The sequence below is a fragment of the Ursus arctos genome, unplaced genomic scaffold (genome assembly GCF_023065955.2).
Source record: "Ursus arctos isolate Adak ecotype North America unplaced genomic scaffold, UrsArc2.0 scaffold_24, whole genome shotgun sequence".
Taxonomy (NCBI): Eukaryota; Metazoa; Chordata; class Mammalia; order Carnivora; family Ursidae; genus Ursus; species Ursus arctos.
The window spans coordinates 13,820,585-13,833,111 of NW_026622919.1; the positions used below are offsets into that span (position 1 = coordinate 13,820,585).

Here is a 12,527-nt window from a genome sequence, read left to right on the forward strand (position 1 = left end):
TTACAAAAATATCTGCTTATGGACTTTATGTAAATAATTAGACTTCTTCGGCTTATTTAAAATATTCAGACCGCAGAAATTCATTTCGCACACAACACTTTTGTCATACTGCAGTTGCATATCTGAGGCACGCATGAACACGTGCTCATTCTGCTACATTCGCCTCATTATCTTGTGGGTGTTTCATATTTTTCAGTTTCTTGTTATTAAAATTCCAGTGTACCAGGTTCATTCACTCCCTGTTCTAGTTGGGATGAGTTAGTGTTTTTTAGGAGTATTTTGTAGTCTCTTGTACCAGACTAGGCTGGTTTGGGAATCTAGTGAGAGTGACTGAAACTTGAAATTCAAGTCCCGAGCTTATTTCCAGAATACATAGCCTGCCGTCTGGTGAAGGCAACATACAGAAACACCTTGAAGGCTCAGCCCCCACACGTGGCAGTGAAAATCATGCAGGAGTCTTAATTCAAAAGAAAAAAATTACGAAATTATGGAATGGGATGAACTACACAATCATATATTATTCCTTTACAAATTCATACGGCAGGTTAGTTTGAGGACTACTTCCATTTCTCCAAGTGAATCTACCAAGAAGCACTTGGGTAGAATCATATCAGCAAGGCCAGTCTGATCCCTTGAGAGTCACACGAGTTCTTGCTATGAGTTTTACATGGCATTCCTACATAGCTCCCGTCAGCATTTTTAGATACACTCTGTGTTTGTCATAGAGATGCTTTTCATTCATTCTGTCACTTGGGATCTTACCTTACTCAAGCCTTGAGGGTTAACTGAGTGGGATTACCCTCAGTTACACACTCATACAGTCCCAGCTCGCCAGTTACTGCGGAACCTCTTGCTGTTTCAGCTACCTTTTCTTACTTCTCACTCCACGCTGTGTATCCCCCGTTTTGAGTTGAAGCAGTTCCTTACCGGGTACTTAACCTGGTCACTCTCCACATTGTCACATACATTACATTGAAAAACTGGCCCATGTCATAATCTGTTACAATTAGATTAAATTCCCAGGTTAATTTAGAAAACTTAGTACAAATTGAATTACCACATGTACCTTTCTTAGATTTCTTCTTCATATCATATTTTGACCATTTATGTTCTACACCTGGCTGACCTGCATGTTCCTTGTAGTATAACTTCTCCTTGGTGTTTGCGCTTTGCTTTGTTTCCAAATTTAAACTGTGAGCTACATTTTCAAACCTATCTAAGAAATAGCCCTGAATTTGAAATGGCTTCTGTGGCATAGGTTTGACAGATGTAAGTCTTTGATTCTTTGGCTTTGGTTTTTGTGCCTGTTACAGTTTTACACACATTCATTAAGAGGGAGACATTACCATCAGTGTGTTGTTTATTTTTGCAAATTCCAGTATGTTTTTAAAGACCCATATTTCACTAAACAGTGTATTTGTTGAAATTGATGTGAGTGATTTTATGTTTCTACACTTGATACAGTGTCAGATGCTGTAGTTTGCCAGGGGTAGAACGGTTGGATGCAGGATGTTTAGCTGACTCATTGCAGAAAGTAATCCTGTAAGAAAGTGAATCAGGAAAGGGAAGACAGATTTAAGTATCATGCAGCTCAAAATGACAATTACATTGTCATTTTCATTGTGAATACTTTTAGGTTCTATATTGGCTGTGATCTTTGTACTAACTGGTATCATGGAGAATGTGTTGGCATCACAGAAAAGGAGGCTAAGAAAATGGATGTGTACATCTGTAATGATTGTAAACGGGCACAAGAGGGCAGCAGTGAGGAATTGTACTGTATCTGCAGAACACCTTATGATGAGTCACAGTGAGTTCTGATAAGAGCATCATATTTAATAATTTAGGAAGCCAAATTGCTCTGACTGGTTACTTATTTATTTTTAAATAAAAAGCAAGATCTTTTTCTGCATATATTATACACTTACATTACCAATTCCTTTCCAATTTTTTTTCTCTTTTTTTCCCTCTTTACCTCCCCTTCAAAATTTATGTTGCTTCATAGTGAATGTTTGAGATGCATTGGGGAAAAAATATGGTTTAATGGTAGACTTGATTCTTCAATATGTAACATAGAAATTAATGAGATTAAAATAGCCTGACTTGTTTGGACTTTATCAGTGTTTGAAATGGTGCTTTATTGTAGGTTAGGAAAAAAACACTAATTTGGGTATAAGTTCTGGGACTCTGTTATTAGCTTTTAGGATTTTGAACTCCCGGTTGGGTGGCCAATACCAGCTTCCCATTTGATACAGTACTAGTTGAAATATTTTTGGTTTATTTTGCTTTGAGCTTTAAAGTCAATGAAATATTTTGCTTTTTTCTTCATATTAGTTCTCCAGTATTACACAGTGTTCTTAATAAACTTTAAATGCTTGTTCTTAACATCCAAAACACTAAATTAACACAGTTGAATGTCAATCTGCAAAAGTATTAAAACAATTGTAATACTAAAACTATTTTATACCCAGAGTTAGAATCTTTCCAGGTGCATGTTTTAGTATTTTTTAAAGTAAATTATAAGTAATGTGATCCCATCTGTTTTGAACTCACATTTCCATTTCGGATCTTGCAGATTTTATATTGGCTGTGATCGGTGTCAGAATTGGTACCATGGGCGCTGCGTTGGCATCTTGCAAAGTGAGGCAGAGCTCATTGACGAGTATGTCTGTCCACAGTGCCAGTCAACAGAGGATGCCATGACAGTGCTCACACCACTCACGGAGAAAGATTATGAGGGTTTAAAAAGGGTGCTTCGTTCTTTACAGGTGAGAAACCGCACTGTGTACAGCATGTGAAGGGGAAGTCAACCAGCGTGACTTTGGAGACGTTTCTAGGGTTTGAACCTTCCAGTCTCAGAGTCTGTGATTATTTCCTGACTCCTGGCTAGTCTAGTGAAGTACTCCAGACTTCAGTCCTTTACATGCCGATATCAGGAGGTTAACCATCTCCACACATGAGCTCAGTTGTTGCTATCTAACACTTGGTTTTAAAAGGACTCCCTTTTTTTTAATAGATTTAATTTTTAAAGAAAAGTTTACCTCACCACTATAGATTGAAAAACAATTTGATTAAATTCTAGTGGGGGGCCCACCCGGCTGGCTCCGTCAGAAGAGCTTGCGACTCTTGATCTTGGGGTCGTGAGTCCAAGCCCACATTGGGTGTAGAGATTACTTAAAAATAGAATCTTTAAAGGAAAATAAAAAATTTTTTAAAAAGAACTAAAAGAGAACAGTGGTCTCAATATGTGGGTGAAGTTATTAATAGCATGTCTCTGCCACCTCGTAGCAGTGGGAACCATTCCACACTTTGAACCTGTTCCACTCCGGTTGAACAGGTAGCAGGTTGTCACGTAGGAATGAGAGTACAAGTTTCTGACTTGTAAGCTAGTGCTCCACTCCCCCCAGCCGAGGTCCTCAGACCACCCTTCGAGAACCCTTAGTACGGAGTACGCTCACCTGAGATGATTTATGACTAGAGCAAAACTCCTCTAAATACAGAATAATTTCATCTCTCAGGTTTAAAACTGACTTTCGGAGTTTAAGGGTTGATTGATACAATAACTCAGTTGGGAAACTTAAATGAAATTAGTATTTCCACCTGACAGTAATGTTTTCTGCCCCCATTATAGGCCCATAAGATGGCCTGGCCTTTCCTTGAACCAGTGGACCCTAATGATGCACCAGATTATTACGGTGTCATTAAGGAACCTATGGGTAGGTACTGGAGTTGAATATGGAGTGTTGTCGCATGTCTCAGCAGATATCGATCATCCATGAAACTGATCTGTTGTGAGGATATGTTGAGCAAGGCTGGTGGGAGAATAGATTAGTGTAGTAACTTGTAGGATAAATTGGGAGCGTGTATTAACATTTAAATCTGCATTCCCTTGGACCCAGCAATTTCATTTCTTAGGATTTACATGTGTACAAGTATGTTGTTCATCGCAGCACTGTTTATAAGTCCAGAAAAACCAGAAATGAACTCAGTGGCCATCAGTAAAGGACTAGGTGAATGAAACGACATGTAAGCAGAATATTATGCAGCTGTATAAAAGGTGAATGAAATCAGTGCCCGGGTCAGGGTCTGTCACCTTTTCCTCACCTTTTCCTGAAGGAAAGCAAATTTGATGGGCCTACAAAAGATCCAAGAGAGAAAATTCCTCATTTCCCAGGACAAAAAATGGTAATAAGTAACAGCCACAAATGATTGTATTACGATGAACAGTTTCAGGTGATGATGTTAAAAATAGTTTATCTGCAAATGAAATTATAAAAATTAAAACATAGATAAAAGCTTCCAAAATTGCCAAAGAAAGGATTAGCTCCAGCTGATGAAAGAAGTATTTCAAAAGCCAGCTAAGCATTTTTTAAATAGGAAGGACTTTATTATGTATTTGAAAGTTGCTAAGAGAGTTACTGAAAAGTTCTCATCACAAGAAAAAAAAACTTTTTTATTATATGTGGTTGGTAATAGATGTTAATTAAACTATTGGGTGATCACTGTGCAGTATATACATACATCAGATAATCATGTTGTACACCTAAAACTGATACAATGTTGTATGTCAGTTGTATCTCAATTTTTAAAAATGAGAAGGGTTTGTGTTTGACGCAGCTTCAAAGAGGGGGAGAAAATGTGAAGGGGAAATAAGTGAGGGCTTAGTTAAAACTATCTGAAAACTAAACAAGTAGCCACTACCTTTGTTTTGATGTTGAAGGTAGAAGAAGTTAATCTGTGTACATATTTTAGATTTGTATAATCCCTTTTGAGAAAGTATCTGGGGATATTTATTTACATAGATAATTCTGCTTCTAAACATAACATAATTCTAGAAAATCTAGGAAATAAAGAAAAAAGTAAGAAACGATAAAATGCACCTTTATCTTTTCCTCACTCAATCCCATTTTTGTGTGCTCTTTGTGTGCGTGTGTGTGTGTGAGAGAGAAATGATGTCATATGATCTGTTTGAGGGGCACCTGGCTGGTTCAATCGGGAGCATGTGACTCTTGATCCTCGGGGTTGTGAGTTCGAGCCCCATGTTGGATGTAGAGATTACTAAAATAAATAAATAAACTTAAAAATATATTTATTTAATCATCTGTTTAACAAACATGTTCCTGTGTCATTAACCTTCAATAACATGACTGTAAGGGCTTTTGGTAGTCTGTGAATTGAATATACCTTAACTTATTCTATGAAAAATTCTTTTCTTGAAGAGCTGGATTGTTTTCTGCTCTTTTTTTTCCTCATTCTTTTTATACCACCATGGTGTAAACACTCTCTTATGTAGTAGGTATGTACATGAAGATAATACAGATCTCTAAGACATACTGTTGAAAGAAGAATCAAAGTTATAGAAAAATACCTAGGTTTCAAGTAGCAAACAGTTCTGTATTTTCCAAGGGCACATAAATGTATTTAGAAATGCAGAGAAGATGTCTATGAAGATAGAGACTAAATTGAAGATAGTTTCTTTTCAGGGAGTGAAGGGGCCAACAAGGTCAGCAGCTTTTATAAATTTTCTTAAACAGAAATAGGGTTATTATATAAACAGACCATGTTTTATAACATACTTTATAAACTTGTCAGTACTTTTTTCATACCACGTGAAAATATGTGGTATAGACCTACATCGTTGTTAATCGTATGCCGTTAAGATAATTTATTTAATCACCCCAATTAATGGGTTTTCCCTTGTGTGCAGTTTTTGCTGCTATAAACACTTCTGTGAACATCTTTGTTTATGCACCTGCCTGCACTTGTTCATTTTCTGAGAAGAAATTCCTAGAATTAGAATTTCTAGGTCAAAGGACATATGTACTTTTTAGGCTTTTGATACATATTTTCAAATTGCGCTTCTACAAATTGAACCAGTTTCCAGTACTAGTATATATACGTATCCTTCCCTCTCTACTCTTGAAAACACAAGAGTATTATCATACTTTTGAGGGGAAATATTTTCTTTGAAAGTATTTATTTAAAATAATATGGTGTACCGATGTTACAGAGATGCAGAGTGTAAAGTATAAAACGTGCTTCCACTCTCATACTCTGTCTTGGTTGGAGGTAATGGTTGAAAATAGGCTGATACGTTATTTTTAATTTCTGCTAATTTGGATAAAGAAAGTGGTTCTTTGGCTTTGCATGACTTCAGTAACTAGTGATGTGTACTTAACTGTTCGAATTTTATGGGAGTTTCCTGTTTATGCATTTTGCCCATTTTTCTCTTGGGATATTCATATTGTTGTCACTGTTCTTTAAGGGCTCTTTATATACCAAAGACCTAGATGGCTGAGTTGGTTGGGCATCGGACTCTTGAGTTCAGCTCAAGTCTTGATCTCAGGGTCATGAGATCAGTATGGAGACTACTTCAAAACAAAGTTTTTTACTGTTTTTTTTTTCTTTTGGCATATGATTTTTTTTTTTAATTTGGGGTGGGGGGAGAGTGTGCGAGCAGGGGGAGGAGCAGAGGGAGAGGGACAAGCAAACTCTGTGCTGAGTGCAGAGCCCAACACAGGGCTCGATTCCATAACCCTGAGATCATGACCTGAGCTAAAATCAAGAGTCGGACACTTAACCTGCTGAGCCACTCAGGCGCCCCAGCATGTAATCATTGTTGGGTTTCAGTCTACTCATCATTCTAAATTCTGCCTCTGGAGTCACGCGTTAGTCCTTTGCCCTTCCCCAGATTTATAAATACTCAGTTAATGTTCTCCTAGTACTTTCCTTTTTTTTTAATTAATTTATTTGAGAGAGAGTGCAAGCACACAAGCGGGAGGGAGAGGGAGAGAACATCTCAAGCAGACACTGCACCAAGGATGGAGCCTGATGTGGGGCTTTACCCCACAACCCCGAGATCACGACCTGGGCCAAAACCAAGATTCGTACATTTAACAGACTGTGCCACTCAGGTACCCCCCCCCCCAGTATTTCTTTTTAACAGGTATGTAATTAAGTTGGAATCACAAAATGTCCAAGCACTGTTCACATACATTATTAAAATTAGCCAGGCAGTAAGTACCCAGAACTTAGGTGCAAGGATGATGTGCTGTGTTAAATGCTTACTCTTTTCTGTACAGCTCACTGGACCTGCTATACACAGCAGGTGTGCACAGGCCTTGCTTAAAATTTCATCAGGCTGAGAGCGTGTTCGCAGGTGGTTTTTCCCTTATCTACATAAACTGGAACTATCAACGATGTGTGCGTGCGTGTGGTAAAATATAACGGGCGCCTGGGGGCTCAATTGGTTAAGCCTCCAGTTCTTGATTTCAGTTCATGATCTCAGGGTTGTGAGATGGAGCCTCACATCAGGCTCCACGCTCGGCGGGTGTCTGCTTCCTCCCCCCTCCCACAATGTTGTATCTTTTAGTCCTTTTTATGGTTTTCATTGTTGTCCTTAAATTTTAATCCACCTAGAATTATTTTGGCATTTGCGTGAGGTAGAATTTTTTCTTCAGATATGTAGATAGTTGCCTCAACCCAATTTATTAATGAGTTTTTTCTTCCTCTGCTCATTTGAAATGACATCCTCACCATATATAAAATTCTTACACTGAATACAGTCAGGTCTGTTCCTGTTTTGAGTATGGTTCCATTACTGTTTGTGTCGTCCTGCGCAGTGCCGCACCGTCCATTATCACAGCTTTATGAGATTTCTTTAATGCCTTATAGAGTAAGTTCTCTCCTATTACTTTTATTTTTAAATGTTTCTTAGTTATCCTTGGACTTGAAAATCATTTTCTCAGGGCGCCTGGGGGACTTAGTCGGTTAAACATCTGACTCTTGATTTCGGCTCAGGTCATGATCTCAGGGTTGTGAGACTGAGCCCCATATCGGGCTCTGTGCTCAGCACCAACTCTGCTTGAAGATTCTCTCTCCTTCTGCCCCTCCCCCAACTTGCACACACACAGTCTCTCTCTCTCTCTCTCTCGCAGATAAATAAATCTTTTAAAAAATCATTTTCTCAAATTCAAAAGTAATCATTGAGATTTAATTTAGAATTGTGTTATCTATGAGTCTCTGAATCCTAGATTGATTTGAGATCTCCAGCTTTTTATTCTCCCAGATTTTTATGTAAAATCATATATGGAATTTTCCTTCAAATACAACTTTTTCCTAGGACTTACTGTTACTTTGGGTAGATTTTGTTCAGTATATTTGAAAGCACTTACCTGTGTATCACCTGAATTATTTTAGCCATTTCTGCATACTAGCTGTATTATTAACGTACTAATATTTTTATTCATATCAGCTAATTTTTTTCCCTTTATTTTAAGTAGACAGTTTATGTCCTTGCCACCTTAAGTGTTAAGTCAGTATCACTTGTCACCAGTATAAGGTAACAATAAAAATGAATAAAGAGAAAATCATGTTATTAAAGTCTAATACAGGTATCACAGATAACACAAAACCACGAAGATTTTTTGTTTGTAATTTTGGATTCCCTCCTTCTCTTTGTACATGTAATGTATATACATAATTGTTTGCATGTAAAAATGTATTATACTTAGATGTATATTGATGGTGTTGGTATAGCTGCTTTTATTTCACCCCAGCTGAATAAAGGGCTATATCCTCTGCAGTTAACTGAAAGTAAAAGTACCTTTTTAACAGTAGCCAAGATTTATATTTTTGACTCCCCCAATCAAAAACAAAATTGAAGAAGTGCTTCTGTTTTCTTCATGAATTGTTAAGTAGTTTCCAGTGGTGAATCAGCTTGGTTCTAGGACTGTTTGTGCAGGAAACATATATTCTTGTAAGTCGGAAACTGTGGGCAATATTCACATTGGATCTGCCTTAAAGCTTTGAAAATGTTTTACATTTTGTGTTTTTAAGACCTTGCCACCATGGAAGAAAGAGTACAAAGACGATATTATGAAAAGCTGACGGAATTTGTGGCAGATATGACCAAAATTTTTGATAACTGTCGCTACTACAATCCGAGTGACTCGCCTTTTTACCAGTGTGCGGAAGTTCTCGAGTCCTTCTTCGTACAGAAATTGAAAGGGTTCAAGGCTAGCAGGTGAGCAGATGTGTTTAGTGTTCTAAAGTACTCCAGTTCCTCAAATTCTATACTGTTTTGTCTAGGGAATCAGCCAGTGCTGTTTATGGTAAATTTGAACCTTGAAATCAAGAATCTTTAAAAAAAAAAAAAAAAAATCAAGACTAGCATTATGACATACTGCCAGGGACAAGACGACAGACTCAGTAATGAGAAATTGTTGGGTTGGTGATCTGCTTAAAATTAAAGTTATTTTTTAAAATAAAAAAGCACTTATCAGATGCTTACAGAATGTAAGGTGCTGTCTTAAATGCCATGGGGCAGGGGCACCTAGAGGGCTCAGTCAGTGGAACTTGTGACTCTTGATCTCAGGATCATGAGTTTGAGCCCCACATTGGGCTGGGCGTAGAGTTTACTTAATAATTTATGTATTATTTACATGGTGTTTTTTTTTTTTTTTTTTTTTTTTAAGAAATGCCATGGGGCTCATACAAAGGTAGTAGCAAGACCAAGTTCTTGCCCTTACTGAGTTTACAAAAGCATAAAAATGACTGCTTATAGGGTAGAGTAAGGGGAAGACCAGGAAGAGGGATTTAAGTACTTTCTCCTTAATTTATGTTTGCTATATCTTTGAAATCATAAAATGTTTTATTTCTCTGTATAGTTCTCTGTGGCCGAAACGAGACTTCTAAGTCCACAGACCTTTCCTTTGAACCTCCAGTAACATAGAAACATTGAGCAGCTTGGCCTGATATTCAGATGTAGCGCCTTCTGCCTTTTTGTGTCTGAACCTCAGTCCCTGCTTCTCAAGCCCATGACTTTCTTCCTTCCAGCACAAGCCTCTTCTCCTTTGCTGTGATAACCACCACCACTCTGTAGCCCTGAGATTCACTACTCACCATGCCCCATCCACCAGCTTGCATACTTTGATCCTCCCTAGATATTCAGACTGGGTAGATCTTGGCTGGTTTGGGACCTGAGCATCTCTGTTATCTAGTGAACTCTGCATACCAAAGTGTGAGAATCAGTGCTCAGCTTAGTTATTTTCCTCTGAGGACGATCCATAGGGTGTTGTCTCTCCCCTTGTCCTGCAGCAAGGTGGATCAAGAACTGTACATAAACTAAAGGTGAGGGACAGGCCCAGGAATCAAAAAGTATAGGCCAGGAAGGAAGGAAACCAGGTCGGTAGGCCAGCTCTAGACCGAAAACGAAGAGATTTTACAAAATCTCTAAAACTTTCCCATTTGTATCATCTCCTGTCTGTTAACCCATTAGCTGTAAAACCTAAAGTGGAAGAGGATTTACTCAATATGGTGAAGCCCCTAGTAAAGTAATAATAAAGGAATAAAAAGGGATAAACTCAGAATATGAGGAGAATATGGTGAAAGTTGGTTAGCTGATGAGATTTTAAGAGATCGTGGAATGCAGAACGCAGATGAAAGACGGTGAGCTGACAGAGCCAGGACCCCACAGCCCAGACTCATCTTAGAGGCTCTTCAGCAGAGGTAACAAGTTGCTGACCAGTAGAGCCACTGAGAGCCTCCCAACATGGAGATTCCAAAATATAATAGAAGGCAAGAGAAGAGTTAACAATATCTGTGAATTCCTAAACCACCTATAGACCTGTGTAGAAAGCCCAAAGAACTGGAAAAACACAAGGTTCTTCCCTGAGGAAATGGAATATAACTGTCTGCCGAGAACTCGAGTAGACAAAAGAAAATTGGACCCAGAGTAAAGACCCCTGACCTCTGAAGTTTGGTTGGGTCCACAGCCCTGTCACCCTAAAGTTGTGGCCCTCGATGGGGATAATTTGCCCACACCCATGCCCCCCACGGGATATTTAGCAATGCCTGGAGACACTGTTGTCATCCTGAGAGGTGGGCAGTCATGCTGGCGTCTAATAGGTCGAGGTCAGAGATGCTACTGAGTAGCCTCAGTGCACAGGACAGCCCCCCCCCCGCCCAGCGCAGAATCATCCAATCCCCAATGTCAGTAGTGGTGAGATCGAGGAACCCTGATCGGAGGCAGCACCTGCCAGTCAGCCCTGCACACATACATAGGGCTCTGCAGGCCCCTGTCTGGTCCTTTAACTTACTCTTCTTAAGTGTGAACAGACAGCAAGGGATGGCCAGATATGTCAGGAAAGCTTGCAGTGTAAAAGAGAAAGGTCAAGGTAGAGCGGAAGAATAGATTCCAGAGAAAACAAAAGAGAACTTGAAAAAAAAACAAAGCAAGCCTCTAAATCATGTCCCAAGAGAAATTTTAGAAGGTAATTGACTCTAGGGGCTCAGTTGGTAGAGCTTGCAATTCTTGATCTTGGGGTCAAGCCCCACATTGGGGATAGAGTTTACTTAAAAAAAGAAGATGATCTCGTATCTACAAAACGACAAACAGGATATTAGGAATAAAGAACAATCAGAGTGGCTAGAAAAAAACCTAAAAAATCTAAGCTTACTAGAAGCAGTGAAAGTTAAAATCAAGGACTTTCTCAATGAATGTGACGAACAAAAAGACAAGTAGATGAAAAAATATGAAATCAGGAAAAAATGCACTATAGCATATCCAGTATTCACTTAATGGAAATTCCAGAAAGGAAGAATAGAGATGAGTGAGGAGAAGAAATGGTCAAAAGACTAAGGAAAAAAATTCCCTGAACTGATGCTGAGAGGCTCAAGACTTCAAACCCAAGGAGGACGAGCTCATTCGTTCAGCACATGGTTCTTCAGATGTGCTGTGCGTCAGTAGTGAATCCCCACGGCGCTCACGTTCCTGTGGAGTAAGGAGACGGAGTGGGGTGGGGGCTGATGAGGACAGTTGATAAACGTAATAAGTCAGCTGGACAAAGGGAAAAAAGTCCATCCCACATGTAATCACTGTAAAATTCCCAGATGCCAAGGATGAAAGAAGCTCTTCTCAGAGTTTCTAAAGAAGGTGAAACAACCTATAAAGGAACAAGAATTAGACTGGTATCAGACTTTTCTCTAACAACATGGAATGCTAGAGGACTTTGGGGGAATAAATTGAAAAGTTTGAAGAAAAATGGTTTTCGGCCTAGAATTCTGTGTCCAGCCAAACAGTCCAGTGCAGGGACAGAAAAATACATCTTCAGTCATGGAAGGACTCAAAAAGGGACTCCTTCCCATGTAGCCTTTCTTAGCAAGTTATTTTTAAGATGTGCACTAGCAAAATAAAGAAGCAAATAAAGAAAACAAAAAACCTTGGCTCCAAGAAACAAGAGGTTCAAGAAAACAGTCGGCATGACTCTGACCCAGGAGGACATTTGTACAGCAGAGGCCAGCGCAGCAGAAAGCAGTCCAGACTGGAGCAGGAGAATGGAGCACTCCGAGAGGAAGGTGTCTGGGAGAAGAAGTGATTCATACATTAGATAATTAGCTTAAGAATGTAAGAAGAAAAAATGAAAGGCTGTTCAAGATTCCATGAAAAACAGAAAGTTGAATAGGAATGTTAAGAATGCCCTCTCAGCGAAGGAGTAGGTGCCCAAGGAGAAAAATATTTACATAGT

General features: G+C 38.9%; 1 protein-coding gene across 23 annotated transcripts in view; it reads left to right on the plus strand.

Annotated features, from left to right (window-relative positions):
- The window catches only part of BPTF (bromodomain PHD finger transcription factor), a 145,002-nt gene that overhangs the window by 128,585 nt on the left and 3,890 nt on the right, over window positions 1-12,527 (plus strand). For 15 of the 23 annotated variants that reach the window (XM_026512443.4, XM_026512444.4, XM_026512438.4 and 12 more), the window contains 4 exons: window positions 1,637-1,810; window positions 2,576-2,768; window positions 3,632-3,716; window positions 8,839-9,025. In XM_026512443.4, coding sequence (XP_026368228.2) covers window positions 1,637-1,810; window positions 2,576-2,768; window positions 3,632-3,716; window positions 8,839-9,025 — 639 coding nt within the window. The remainder of the gene's footprint in view (window positions 1-1,636; window positions 1,811-2,575; window positions 2,769-3,631; window positions 3,717-8,838; window positions 9,026-12,527) is intronic. The other 8 variants (XM_048225661.2, XM_026512441.4, XM_026512448.4 and 5 more) reach the window with 1 other exon arrangement.